Below are 14,522 nucleotides of genomic sequence, written 5' to 3'. Positions count from 1 at the left end.
TTACCCCTGCGGCGGGTGCTGCTGGGAGCCACGCGATGGCTGCAGGTGAGCTGCAGGGCCCTGACCGTGGTGCAGCCCCCCTGGCCCTGGGACCAGGGGAAGGCCCCGTGCAGCAAAGCTCCAAACTGCACCCCCTGCATCAGCACCGGGCTGGACACGGATGTGGAGAAGCCTGGCGGAGGTCAGGGCTTCACCCCCACCTGGCCCAGCACTGGGCGAGGAGCTGCTGGGTGCCCCCCTGGGGAAAGGATGCTCGAGAGCCAGATTTGGTTTTAGAAGTGAAAAATAGAGTTTTTATTCAGTGCTTGCATAGTTAGTTCATGTAAATGTAACGTCCCATTCCTCGCCACACAGGCTCTACAGTGACAGGAACGGTCGTTAAAGCAAATAACCTGCTTTACCTATGCAGTAGGGCTCTATGCAGTAGGTATTCATGTAGCCATAAATAGGTTTATGCTATATGTCTATATAGCATACAAGCAGCCTCGTGCTCACAGTATACAATCTTTTCTCTACCAAATTGCATTCAGAGAGTTTTAACTGGCAGGAGAGAACGCCGCTGCTGCGCGACCAGTGCTGGAGAGGATTGTCTTCCTATTGTTTGCTTTATAAAACGTGCTCTGCGTCCCAGGGGTATGTTTAGAGCTGCAGAAAAAGGAGCGAGCCTCGCTGCCGCCTGCCCGCTGCGGGAGGGGGCCCCGGGGCTCCCTTGCACCCCGAGCAGGGCCGGGCAGATGGGGCCATGCTTCCACCTCCACGTGGTGAGGAGGGGGCTCAGCCCCTGCTCCCCGGGGAACGCAGCCGGGGGGTTATCGCTGTCACCCTGCCTGTGCTGTGTGGATGCCTGCCTGCCCCTTCCCCACGATGCAGGGTTGGCAGCACTGGCCAAGGCCAGGGGCTGGAGAGGGGCTCGGTGGGCACCAAGGCGGTGGGCAGCAGGTGGGCGGCTGCTGCAGGAGCCCCTGGCCCCCTCCTGCTGCCTCCCCCCAGCACTGAGTGCTCAGCACTGCAGCCTCAGGGTGGCTCAGGCAGGGTTTTGCAGTCGTTCTGTGGGTCTGCAGCATCGTCCTGGGCTGAAGGGAGCGGGGCCGGCCAGCCCTCGCTGCAGCAGGGAGGCAGGGGCTCGGTGTGAGGGCCGGCGGCGGCCTGGGGGGGGGGGGGGGACAGGGCCCCTCACTTGGGCAGGGGTGCGATGATGACGTTGCGGTAGCCCTTCACCCCCGTCAGCTTGTCGCTCTCGAAGTCCACCATCAGCTTGCGCAGGCCCGACTGGCGCGGCACGAAATCCAGCCTGAACTTGGCCTCGGCCTGGGGCTCGACAGGGTCCTCCCTGCGGGACAGGCGGGGGTCAGCGGGGCACGAACCCCACCCCGTGCCACCACCTGCCCCGTGCTGGTGCTGACAGGGGGCAGTGACGGTGCTGTGGGACCCACGGGACCCCCTGTGGCACGGCTGAGCCCCCCCCACCAGCTCAGCACCCCCCTCCCACCATGTCCGTGTGGAGCTGGCCCCCAGACAGCCTCTCCCCCAGCCCCTTCCCCACTGCTCGGCTGGGGAGTGTGAGGGAAAGGCTCTTACAGCTCCTTGATCCTCTGCCCTTCGGTGAGGCCAGCTCCCTCCACCACGAACACGCAGTTGTTCAGCGGGACCGCGAGGGGGTTCACCAGGGTGATCTCTGCCACCAGCTTCCGATTCTGCATCGGCTCCCCTAAAACCTGCGAGCAAAGGGCTCTGAGACACCCTGCAGCACTGCCCCAGCTTACTGGGACTGCCCCAGCCCCGCTCCCTGGAGCCGACCCTCCCGGGGCCGAGCCCTCACCCTGATCTTGATCTCCGGATTCTGGATGTAGACGTCCCTGATGGCCAGCACAACGTCACCCGTCTCGTACTCGGTCAGGAGGGCCACTACCTTGATGATGTTGTCCTGGGTCAGGCACGGCCCGTACTTCTCGTAGAGGATGCGCAAGGGCACGCTCTGCACTGGGAGGCGAAGCAGAGCAGGGTCAGCGCCTCCCCCCCGAGCCCAGCACACACCGGGGAAGGTTGGATCAAGGCTTTCGAGCACTGCTCCCACCCTGCACAGGCAGCAGGCTCAGAAACAGCTTTGCAGGCACCCAGAGGAGCAGTGAAGTGCTGGGAGAGGTTTTGCAAGTGTGAAGTGTCTGCAGGGCAAAGGCAGCGCCCCGCTTCCCTTGGCCAGGGAGAGCAGCCCCGTCCCTTGTTCACTTAACAAACAGCACACAGCCGACTGCTGCATTTGTTATGGGCCCCATTAGCAGAGCTTGGCTCAGGCTAAAAATAAGCCTGTTCCAGCACATCAGCTGTACTACGTCTCCAGGCCCTGAAGGTTTGTAGAAAAATGATCTAAATCTAAACTGTTTAATTACCAGGCAGCGATGTTAATTTGTAACAACCGCAAACCAAGGTTCAGGGTTTTGTGCGCTGGGCTGGGGCCAGGACAGCTCAGTGGCCAAAATAACGTGAGGATGGGAGCGGCCGTGCCGTCCCCAGGAGGAGGGCTGGGGATGTCAGCGCTGTGGGTAACTGTGGCACTGGGCACGGGGCCCCCCAGCCCCGGGGATGGCAGTAACAGAGCCGGCTGGGGCCAGGCACTGCCCTCCCTGGGGGAATCCTGCACAGCCCTAGGGGAGAAGCCGTGGCCTCCACCCTGCAATCTCACACCGAGCAGTGCGAGGGGGACGTGATGAGCGCGGTGCAGCCCTGGGAGGAGAGCCCTGCCTATAGCACAGCTTGCTTCCTCCGCATAAAGCATGCAAGAGCAGTAACTTTTGTCCTGCTCTAAATGCATTTCCAGCCCCCTGCCTGAGTAATGTTCTTCATCCTTTCATCAAAGATTAAAAATCCGCGGTGGTAAATAAATAAGGACAAAACCCCCGAAGGAGGCATCGATCACCGCGCAGCCGTGTGACAGCGCTGCAGCTCGCACAGGCTCCCGTGTATGGCGTGCTTTGCACTGGGAGGTGCCGCGGGTGAGCACACCACGGGCTGCCCGTGGGATATCTGCCCCCCAGTCTGCCAGCCCATCCCAAGCAGGGCCTTAACGCTGCCCTGATAACACGGGATCAAACAAAGCCCAACATGCTGCGCTGTGCCAGCCGGGCTGTGTGGAGCTGGTGACCCTCTGGGCGGTTGTATAACGTGGGTGGGTACAACGTCTGCAGGGTCAGGCAGCTCTCTGCAGGCTGGAAAAGCTGGGAGGGGGAGAGCTGAAAGCAAAACCCTGCCTGTGGCTCACGCTCCGTGTGTCGGGGGCTAGCGCAGGCGCCCAGGGCCCCATAGCGGCTCGGTGCCTCGCACGTGCCTGTAGCGGTTTCTGTTTGTCCCGCTGTGCCCTGGCCTGGGTCCAGGGACGAGGTTTGCACAGGCATTATTTCTGCTCAAGCCATTGTGTGCACAAAGCGTGCGGTTGGCAGCTGGGATGAAGAATTTCCTCTTTGGGAAGCCGCCAGCATGGACTCGGAGCTGGCAGCTCCCTCCGGCAGGGTGTGAGCGCTGCGGGCACGGCGAGGCTCTGCTGGGTGGCACAATCACCCCTGCCCCGCACCGCTGCTTCACCGCAGCCCTGCGGCCCTATCTGAGCCCAGGAACACCGCCGAGCTTGGTGCCATCATTGCTCTTACCCGTGCGGGGCCCAAGGGTGAGGTTGAGCAGGTCCTTCATGCCGCACTCTGGGCCCACCGTGCCGTTGTAGCTGGCGGTGCGAGCGCACAGCATGAGCCTGCACACGCGCTCCGTGTCCGTGTCGTTGCTGATGACGGCGAAGACGTCAAAGTCGGAGCCGTTGTTCGCGCCCTCCGACAGCTTGATCTTGACGTGCAGCCCCTCCTCACCCTCGCTGAGGGACCTCTTCTCATGCTCTGCCTTGGCAAACACCTCCCTCTCCTTTTCAGACCCTGGGGGTGCAAGAAAAACATCCTGTTAGCGGGGAGGCAGCGGGGCTGGCTCTGGCTGGTGCTCACCCTCCTTGCTGGAGCCGTTTTGGTGCCGCTGCTGCGCTAATGAAATTCTCCCCTGACCCCCAACGGCTGCCCCCTCCCTCCTGGCTGCCCCCAGGTGCCCGTACCCTCCGGGTACTTGTAGTTGTGGGTGATGTCCTCGCGGCTGTCCCTGCCCACGCTCTTGGTGCTGATGTTCTTCCCCACCACCGAGGAGTGCGTGCTCTTCCTCTGCGAGCCGTCGCGCTGCACGATCCAGTACACCACGTCGGCGTTCACCTCCGCGAAGATGAAGGGGATGTCGTACTTCAGCTGCAGGTCGCCCTCCTTGATGGCCTTGACGGGGGCCGGCCCGCAGCAGTAAACCCCTGCGGGGAGCGGGGTCGCTGCTATTGCCCAGGACCCGGAGGGGCGACCCCGCTGGCCCCCACCGAGCGCAGGGCATGGGGAGGGCAGGGAGGGCGCGTGGCCGCGTCGCACCTTCGCTCTTTTCCTGGGGGGTCGGGTCCAGCGCCTGCCACCCGTCATAGCCAGGTGCCAGGTCCGGCCGGGACATCCAGGATTCGACCCAGCAGTGGAAGTTCCTGCAAGGGAAGCGCAGGCACAGGGCTGAGCAGCTCCGGCCCTGCAGAGCTGGTGGCCGGGGATGCTGTGGGGTCAGGGCGTGCTGGGGGGCTGCCGTCCCCGCTGCCGCTCACCATATCATGTCCTTGGAGCGCCTCTCCTCCACCCCCGTCTCGTTCATGTAGCGGTCGATGACCAGGTTGCCGTTGGTGTCGTGGGCTGAGTTGTAGTTGGTCACCACCCGGCTGGGGACGCCCAGGCAGCGCATGACTGCGGGGAAGCGGGGCAGGGTCGGCTGCGGGTCCCCGGGGCGCTGCCCCTGCCCCTGCCCAGCCCTTCGGCAGCGCCAGCCCCGGGACCCTGCAAGACGCTGCCAGTCTCGGCGAGCCACGGGCGAGATGGGTGGTGCACTGAGAGTCAGTTTGATGTTGCAGTAGCAAAAGGCACAAAAGAGGCTGGAAGTGCTTTTAAGGGAGTGCACAGCCAGGCAGCGCGCAGCAGCCTCGTATTTAATCTCATAGCTGCCTTTTACTGCGAGCGGGGCACCCTGGGGAGCAGGGAGGCAGTTATAATGTTTCAAAGGAAGGCTATAAACTTCTGTGATTCGTGGAAAATCCACTTAAGTTCTCTGCTATTTCTCTCCTCTAAAAAGAACCTCATACACATGAAATATATAAATGGAGGCGCTCACTCTCCTGCAACCCAGAGAGCAAGGCCAAGCGTTGTGCTCAGGGCAAAACAGCGCAAGCACGCACGTGTGTCTGTGCACTCCTTAACAGAGGATAGCCTTGAATTTTTCTTCGCTTTTGCCCCAGATTGACTGCCTTGGTGGCACTGAAATTATTTTGATCTGAGCGGATTCATTACTTCATTGCAAACTTGACCTTAAAGCCACTTTCCTTCTCCCGAGCCGTGAATTCAGCCCCTCCCTCCTGGCCGGGCTGTCCCTGCCAGGGCACGGAGAGCTAATTGAAAAGCCAGAGAGGTTCTTTATCATTTTTTCCCTCCATTTCCTGACAAATTGGAATAACAGAGCCTAATTGCTAAGCATTCATTGCAGGCTGGCCGCAGCCAGCCCAGGCGGCTCCCCCGCTGCAGCACGAGGCTGGGGTCAGGGGGCTGCCCCCTCCCACGGGTGGGAGATGGGATCCAGGGGCCGGGGGGGCCGGGGGGAATCCTGCTCTCACCAGTACACGCCACAGCAGCGAAGACCCAGCACTGGCCGTACTTGACTGGCTGGCACCCAAAATTCTTCCACCGCTTCAGGATGTCCACGCTGCCGATCCAGGCCATCGGGCTCATCCCGTCCTCGTAACGATCGTCCCAGCGTCCCAGCAGCACCCCGCGGTCCTCGTCGTTACAATTAACCTGCGGTGAGACAAGGGGGGCTGCGACAGGAGGAAATGCCACCGGACAGCCCTGAGTGGCCTGGCACAAAGGGACAAAACCCCAGGGGTAAGAGCAGGCTGCGGAGGCAGGGGAAGGAATGCCTTCCTCCAGCTCATGCAGGCTGCCACCCTCAGCAGGCAGGGATGCAAGAGCTGCACCGGGATGCGCGTGGCCACGGTGTTGGTGCTGCAGCAGCACACACGGGCACACCGGGGTGCTTGGGCATACTGGAGTGTGCACAATTGATTCATCACCGTGAGCTTGTGCATCACGGCGGCAGTGGAGGGGCTGTTTGGTGGCCAGCCTGGAGGGGCCGTGCTGGCCAGAGCCCCGCGGGACTCACCATGGCGCTCACCACCCTGCCGATGTAGACAGGGTCGTTGCGGCGGGAGCAGTCCCGGTTCTGGTCCCTCAGGAACTTGGGGTTTGTGTCCAGCAGGTTGAGGCAGATGGCCAAGATGTCATCTTCAAACTGGTGCAGAGGGAGGGGAGAAAACACGCGTGAGGTGGTGCAGCCGTGGCGGGGGCAGCGCGGCAGCGGCCAGATGACTTTGTCCCTTTTGGGGCACCACGATAAGGGGCTGGGGCTGATGCCAGCGGGAGGCTCGGCTCAGGAGCAAGCTCCCGCCCTCGTGCTGGGGCTGGATCCTGCTTCCTGCAGCTGCTGCTGCACAGAGGTCAGGCACGGGCAGAAAATAAATCTCTGGGGGAAAACCACCTATTTCCCCACCATCCGATGAGTCAGGGCTTCCCTGAATCAAGACGTGGATCTCCTGAGAGCCACCAGCCCCCTGCCCCCACAGCCCATGGGGGGGGTTGCATAGAGCCCCAGCTGGAGCTTGGGGGGCAGCTGGGCCCCCCCCAGCACCCGGGGCCCCCAGCTTGGCTCTGGGTGCTGCAGCTCAGGACACAGGCGCTGCCTTATCGGCACGGCCGGCACGGCTCTGGGGAGCACATTATCGAGCAGCAGCTCCCCGGTGACACCGATTAGAAGCGTGAGGCCCCAAGCCAGGCAGCAACGCTCCCCCTGTTCTTCCAGGCTTTGAAGTTGGCACATTCCCGCTCAGAAATGAGATTTTCATGTGTTTGCTCTGTGGGCACACAGTGGCACCTCTTCCTCCCCACGTGCTGGCTGCATTTGGGGTGCAGGGTGCGTGCCGTCTAGGGGGCATGTGTGGCTCCCATGCCCTGTGAAGCCGAGGGCTGCGGCACCTGGGGTCCTGGGGGGCCGTGCCCCACGCACCTGGCCGAAGTTCCAGGGGGTGGAGGTGATGTAGTCCCGGGCACCCTGGTAGATGAGCCCCTGCTGAGACAGCACGTACTCGCGGCGCTCGTCCTCGTCTCGGAGGTAGACCGTGTCCTCTGCGGGGGGAAAAACAGATGGCACGGGGATGGGGACTCTGCCACACACCTCCCAGTGCCCCCCACTCAGCTCCCCCCAGGACAGGCCATGGGCAGCCACTGAGACAGAGCTGGTGGGGAAGGAAGCTACAGGGGCTGGGGCTGGAGCTGCTCCTGCCTGAAGAGCTTTTGACCCGGTTAGGTCTGAGCAGATGGGAAAATTTCAGTGGGCTTGTTTTCCTTTTTCATTCTTATAACTCTTTTATTTCCATCCCCTTTGTTTTATGTAGTGGGTTTTCTTTTTCCCAGGAGTGGAAATCTCCCTGGCCTGAGAAATGAGCAGTGGGAACTGGGAGTGCTGGCTGAGGTCACGGCTCACATAGAAACTACCGCTGGAAAAAATGCTCTTTACTGGAAATGTTTTCAGGGAGCAAAACTATACATCTCCAGCATCAGCATTCAGCACAGCCCCGGGTATGTGAAGCTTCCTAAAAGCCCTTATCTCTGCAGCCAGCACAAAGCGTTTGGGATTCAGGAAATCACTTGTTTTAGCCAAGGTCTTGGGAGCAGGACAGCAATGGGGCTGCTCCTCAGGGCAGAGGAAGGACGTGAACAGATGAGAATCTCAACTGTTGTTTGCCCAGCTGTAATTAAACACGGCAGCACACGTTCTCCCCTCTGTGTCCTGCCCCCCGAACTTCACCTGGACAATAGCATCTGTGAGCCCCAGCTCAGCAGGCACCAGCCCAGGTGGTGCAGGGTGGGGGGAGCTGGGGGCTCCTCCCCAGCTGGGAGCTGCTCTCGGGGGCTGCCCTGAGGGGGCACTGGGTGTTCGGGGTGCTGGTCAGAGGAGCTGTGTGTCCTGGGGCAGGGGAAGGGGCTCACAGCCTGGTGCAGGAGCCCACAGAGCAGGGAAACTCAGCTCTGGAAGCCCCGGTGTCGGAAAGGCGAAAGCCTCACCTGGGTGCCAGGCGTTGAAGAGCAGAACGAAGTCCCCGATGTGGAAGGTGGAGCCCTGGTAGTCGGTGGAGGTCTCCAGCGTCAGGCTGTAGCGGCCGACGCAGGCACTGGCGGGGGAGCAGAGCGAGACGCAGAGCGCGGCCCCGTCCTGCTGCTGCACCACCGCGCTCCACGTCCCCTCCTCGGGGAAGTCGGTCAGGGCAAAGTGGGACCTGGTTCCCGACGTCTCGACGGGGCAGGGCCCTGCCAAGCAAGGAGACATCAGCTCAACACAGGCTCTGGCTTCCCACGCAGAGGGGTGCGCGGTGCCCCGCTTTGTAAAGCCCAGGGGTGGCTCCGTCCCTTTTTGGGAGGGGACAGGATGGCAGCAGAGATGCTCACCCAAGGGTGATGCCCTGCCGAGCAGGGCAAATGTTAAAAACACACAGCAGCCACCCGAGCTGGGATGCTTTGGGGTGGAGGGGGCCCTGCTCCATCCTGGCACAGACAGGTTTTGTTTCAGGGGGCACGCGTGCAGCCCGGGAGGAGAGGAGGGCGAGACTTTACTGAGCTTCTCCTCCCCAGCCGAGCAGCCAGCTCCCGGTGCGAGCACGGGTCCTGCCACAGCCCCCAAGAGCTCCGCCAAGCGCGTGCAGCCCCAGGCGCGGCTCCAAACGCCGCAGTGAGCCGTTACATCAGCGGCTGCAGCGCTCGAGCCGAGGACAGAGCGATCTGCACCGGCCCCACGAGCCCTCGGCTGCGTGGGGCCACGAGCCCTCGCGCTTGCGTCCAAGCCACCTGCGCCGAGGCCGGCTCCAAACGCTGCTCCCCTGGGAATGGGGACGCCCGGCCCCGCCGGTGATGCCGGTGATGCCGGTGGCTGCGTGGGGTGGGCTGGCAGCCAGGCAGCGCCGCCGGTGCCGCCTGCTCCTCCCCGGGGAGCGGCCGCGTGCTGGGCCCCCGCCAGCCCGCGCCCACAGCGAGGGTGGGACAGCAGGCGAGCCACCAAAAATACTCATGAACTCATGAGAGTGACACAGCTTCTCCTCCGTGTCCTTTAGGGAAGGTCGGGCTGAGCGAGCCGTGTCCTTTTGGCAAGGCCCCTGCTGGGAGCCGCCTCCACCTCCTCCCCGCTCTGAAACCTGCTGTCCTGCAGCAGCATCCCTGCGCCCCAGGGGCCGGGGCAGGGCTCTTCAAGTGCAGCTACTCTAAAAATACAGGCTCTATTTTTGCACCGAGCCATTCCCCTCTCTCCTGCAGGAGGTGGCACAGCAGGTGGCACGTGTCCGCGGGCGGTTTTGCTGTCCCATGGGGATGGGTCAGGCCTGGCAGCTCCTGCTCCCTGCTCCTCTCCAACCCCACGGGGCTGAGGGTCCAGCTCCTGGTGAGAGTCCTGGCTGGGGCCGCTGCCAGCAGGGCCGTGTGGCTGTGCCTTGGCTGGAGCTGAAGCTCCTTTGCCCTTTTTTTGGGAGCGCTGCAGCTGCGCTCCGTCCCGCCTGCAGCCAGCTCTGCCAGCCTGCGCCAGTGCGCCAGGAGCGGTGCGGGAGCTGGGGGTCCTGGCCTCACAGCCTCCCTCACGCCAAGGGAGGAGCTCAGCCTCCTGGAAAAATAATGCTGAACCCCGTGGGGAACCCCTGGTGCAGTTTTGCTTTGAATTCTGGCCTGGTTGACTCAGCAGGATACGGACTCCCTAAAATAGCTCTCGTCCAAGAAAGAGTTTCCTCTTTGTTTGCCCGTGGCTGGCCTAACCCCTGGGCAGGGTTCTTGTACCCAGCTGGGGGCCATGGGAGCGGTGTCCCCGTCCCTGTCCCCTGCTGCCCTGAGCAGGCTCTTGCTGGAGCTAAAAGCGGCGGTGGGAAACTCCCCTGACCCCAGGGTGATGGAGGGGGGCGGTGTAAGAAGATCATCACCCTGAGGGAGGGGGTCCCACCCTGACCCTCTTCTATTTCCCTGCCACCTCTTTTCAGCTCCCTTTATGGAGCCTCTACCTTCCCTCCCAGTCCCACGGTAGGGACTGGCTAAGACAGCAGCCAACCCGGGAGGCAGCGGGGGCACGCAGTGGGGGGAGGCTCAGGCAGAAGCCCCCCCTTTGGGCTGCGTGCAGCTGGGGCTTCTCCCGCGGGGCGCGGCGGCACTCACCCGTCTCGACGTTGAAGGCCAGTTTGTCCACCCCCTCCTCGTAGCCCCTGCCGGAGAAGTGCAGGGTGATGGTGAAGGGCTGCCCCCGCCGCACCACCAGCTGCTGGCCGCCCATCTCCGCCGTCCGGTGCTCGCGGCCATTGCTCTCGCACTGCAGGTCCCACGTCTCCAGCACCAGCTCTGCAGAGGCAGCAGTGGGTGAAGCTCTCCCCTGCGCTCAGTCTGGGAGTGATTTCTCATTAACCTCACCCTGAGCCTTGATGTGGGGCTTCAGCAGCCTCCTCCACCCAGCCCCGTGCCCCCCGGCATGCCCAGCACATCCATGCCCAGGCTACAAGCACCCCTCTGGAGGGCTGCACTGGATGGAGTGGGATCACCACTGGGAGCGAGCTGGGACGGGGGCAGAAGCCCTGCAGCCAGCCAAGCTCCCAGTGGAGTGCTGCTCTGCTGGCCCGGGTCTGTGCCCCATTTCTCACACCACGGTGCTGCCATGCATGCTATTAGGATGGAGGAGGAGGGAGCACCCAACGCCAGAGCAAAGCCCAGTGCCCATTTTCACATTCTGGGAGGCTTCGGGCCTGTGTGCTGGGGTTTGCCGTCTGTCCCCTCCAAACCCCTCAGAAGAGGAACATTGCTGAGCTTGGGGAATGCCAGCGATGTCTGTGTGCCTCAGCAAGGCGCCGGGCAGCTTTCCTGCTCTGTGATCGCTGAGAAATTGGAGAAACCAAGCATAAATTCAGCGACGGAGGCAGCGTTCAATTCCCTGGCCTCGGGCACTCAGCTCGGCTCTGCCTCCCAGCCCAGACGCTGATGCAGGCAGGGCTCCGTGCCGGAGGGCCGGCGGCCGCAGCCCCAGGCAGCACGCTGCAGCAATGCAATATCGTTCATCATCGCTCAAGACCAGTGACCCCTGAATGCTCTGGCGGCAGTACTGATTAGTTGCCAGAATAAATGAAAGCATTTCACGTTGGAGAGCGCAGTGCAAGCTCAGCACCAGCCAGGAACCGCGGGGCGGGCGGCTGGGGCGATGCTGGGCTTGCTGCGGCTCTGCCTGGCTGTGCCCTTCCCACCACCCGTGTGCTGGGAGCCGTGCTCTCAAGCCCTCCTTGGGCTGGTGCTGGATGCAAAGAGCTGACCCTGAGCCCTGCATTCCCGGAGAGAAATGCAATCCCCACGCCTGCTCCTCTGGGCACGGGCAGCCTGCAGGACGCACTCGTGTGCAGATGCGGAGCTGGGGCTGCCTGCCTGTGAATGCGGGCAAGGCTCACCCAGCTGCTCCCCCGGGACCCTGCAGTGGGGACAGGGCACAGAAAGGACCTCGTCCTTGTCACCTCCAGCCTGGTGAGCAGGAGCACTGCTCGGTGCGATGCCACGCCAGCTGTGAGTGCGAGCCTCGCTGACACCGAGCTACATGAGAAGTTGTGTTTGGGACTTTGGAGATGAGCTGGGTGCGGGAGCAGCACCTCAGGTCCCCCCGGGTCTCCGTGAGGATTACCATCCTCGGCGGTCCTAGCAAAAAGCGGGGACTCTTCCAAAGCGGAGGCATCTCCTCCCCTGGTCAGGAGGGCGGTGGGATGCCTGCGGTGCCCGGCTCGGCTCGGCTCTCCGCGGGGCCTCCGCTCGCGGGGGCACGGCCGGGGGCTCCCCGTGGGACAGCGCCCTACCCCTGCCCCCCGCCCGCCCCGAGCAGCCCCCCGAGGGGCATCTCCGAGGCAGGGGATGCTCACCGCCTCGGCTTCCAGGAGCCCTCGCAGCGGGGCGAGGAGGGGGCACACGCTGCCCCCAACCCCCCGGGCTGCCCCCAGCTCCCCGGGCTGCCCCCACCACCCACTCCAGCCTTCGTCTCGCTCCCAGCTTCGGGTCCCTTACCTTCGGCCATGGTGCCGGTGCCGGTGCCGGTGCCGGTGCCGGTGCCGGTGCCGGTGCCGGTGCCGACGAAGCGCCCACCCCCGCCCGGCCCCGCCGCTCGCTCTCTTTATAGAGCGGGCGCAGCGTCCCCCCCCCCGCGGCCGGGGCCGGCTGGGGGGAAAGAAAGGAAAAACAAAGTTTCCAGGAAACGGAGCAGTTCTGGTCCCACCTAGTTTAAACAACAACCGAAAAATAAATAATTAAAAAAAAAAAAAATATTCCGCGGGGGCAGGAGCGGGGCTGGTCCCGGCACCTGCGGCCGCAGCCCCCCCCCGCCCCGTGCCCTCCCCCCGAGCAGCCTCCGGGGAGCGGCGGCGCTGGGTTGGGAGCGAAGAAGCGGGGGGGAGAAGGGGAGGGGAGGGGAGGGGGCCGCGCGGTTCCCACCGAGATGCCAGGAGTTTGAGGATGTTTTCTCCTTATAAAGTTTTCTTCCCCCTTCCCTTATCTCCGGCCGCGGCCGTTTCTGGCAAGGGCCGTGGCTGGCTCGGGGCCGCAGCTGCCAGCCCCCTTCCCGTAAGCGCATCCCTCGGCGCTGCCCCGGCCAGAGGCAATCGCGCTGTCAGCCTGCTCCCTGCACCCCCCACCCCCCCGGACCGCTGCCCGTGCCCCGCAGCCCTTGTCCCGCTCTGCCAGCGGGGCCGGGGGGGCTGCCCGCCCCCGGAGCCTTCCCTCCTGCCCCTTCCAAAGTGCCCGGGGCTGGGAGCTCGCCGCGTCTCGGCAGCTGCTGGGGGTACGGGGACTTCCCGGGGGTGGCAGTGTCCCGAGAGCTGCTGGGCTCTGTGGCTTGGGGAGCCCCGGGGCTCCCGCTGGGTCCCGTGGTGCTGAGCCCCCCCCCGGGGCAGCCGGATCGGCCCCGGCACTGGGGCGCTGCTGGAGAGGGGCCCCTGGCAGCGGGCGGTGTTTGTGCTGGGAAGGGTTGCAATGAACCGTGCAGCCTCGGCCAGCTCCACGAAGAGCCTTTTTTTTTTTTTTGTGGCAGAGCAGATTGGGAAAACCCCCAGGAGCAATAGCCTGACGGTGTGGCTGGACCCGGCCCCGCTGCGGGGCTCCAGGGGCTCGGGGACGGTTCTGCAGCAGCTGCCCCACATGCAGGAGCTGGCCCCGTGCTGGTGGCCCAGGGACCCCCATGCAGCAGGTGGTTTCTGCTGGCCCTGCTCCCAGCTCTGCCTCCGGGGCACCGGAGCCTTTGCCACCGGCGGCGACACGTGCAAACCTGTCTGGGCTCACGCTGGGGGTGCCGGGCTCAGCTCTGCCCGCACAAGCCTTCTCTTCCTGCCTTACCGCAGGTGAACTTTAGATAAACTCGGCAGCCTCAGGTCCCCAGGTCCCGCTCTCTGGAAGTGCTCAGTTCGCTCTGGTTAATGTGTGACAAGTAGCCACGTAACGGCACTGCCTTCTCAGAGCAATCTGAGACGCTTTTCTCACTCGGGGCCAGGAGCTGCCCGCTGCCTGCGGTGGGTCTGTGCCCCTCGGGGCAAGAAGCCAGGCAAGTGGGGCCCGAGGCTGGCGTGGCTTCAGGGACCGACATGGTTTTTGTCTGGTTTTCAGGTTTTACCAGCTCCTCTGCAGCATTTTGCTGTGGGATAAGAGCAATGGGCATGGGGAGCCTGGGTCCGATCCCAGCATCCCAGCAGAAGGAATCCCCCCTTGTTTCCGGTGCCTGCTCCATTTACACTGCGTACAGGGGAGGCTTCTGTCTGCCCAGGCACTGGAAAATGCTGCACATGGGAGGCCAGCCCCACCAATCGTTATTTTTACTCTCCTTAGTAAGACAAGGTTGTATTAAGATGGTGTTTGCACTGCTGGATGCCCAAAATAACTCATTTGCTCAAGGTGTTCGGTGGAGGGCTGTGATTTCCTTGCTCCCACCCTGGTCCTGGAGCAGCTTCAAAGTCTGGTTCCTGGCCCCCGAGGTCACGGCACAGGCAGAGCCGGGCTGTTTGCTTTCCTGGGTGTGTGCACTGGTCACCAGCTAGCAGGCGTTCAGCTGCACACGCACACCAGCACACCCTGACTCAGGCTCTTGTGCAGGCAAATAAACAAGCCCATGAAAAGGGACAGTGTCTTCCCCTGAGCTGATGCTAAATCGGCAACTGACTCCTAACCAATTGCATGTTTGCCTGGATCCCCTCCCGCACCGAGGAGGATGCCTTTGGATGCATCAGACGTGGGATCAGGCTCTCGGCATAAAATGAGCCCGGAGAAGATATTTCTGAGAATTGCCAAGAGCAAAAATGTGGAATCAGCCACAGAGGTGATGAGGCAGGCAGATGATAAGCAGCTTGT

General features: G+C 63.2%; 1 protein-coding gene across 1 annotated transcript; it reads right to left on the bottom strand.

Moving 5' to 3' along the window:
• Nucleotides 1-265: 265 nt before the first annotated feature.
• TGM2 (transglutaminase 2) lies at nucleotides 266-12,228 on the bottom strand (the record flags this gene model as incomplete). The annotated part of the gene is made up of 13 exons (XM_032198577.1): nucleotides 266-1,330; nucleotides 1,579-1,715; nucleotides 1,820-1,980; nucleotides 3,642-3,914; nucleotides 4,085-4,324; nucleotides 4,437-4,540; nucleotides 4,655-4,790; nucleotides 5,708-5,888; nucleotides 6,253-6,381; nucleotides 7,153-7,271; nucleotides 8,211-8,453; nucleotides 10,329-10,508; nucleotides 12,198-12,228. Coding segments are annotated over 13 exons (2,091 nt in total), but the record flags the coding sequence as incomplete, so codon positions are not given.
• Nucleotides 12,229-14,522: the final 2,294 nt, after the last annotated feature.

The sequence above is a fragment of the Aythya fuligula genome, chromosome 16 (assembly GCF_009819795.1).
Source record: "Aythya fuligula isolate bAytFul2 chromosome 16, bAytFul2.pri, whole genome shotgun sequence".
Classification (NCBI taxonomy): Eukaryota; Metazoa; Chordata; class Aves; order Anseriformes; family Anatidae; genus Aythya; species Aythya fuligula.
Note: the sequence above shows the minus strand (reverse complement) of the source record. Positions and strands in the feature narration are given on the sequence as shown.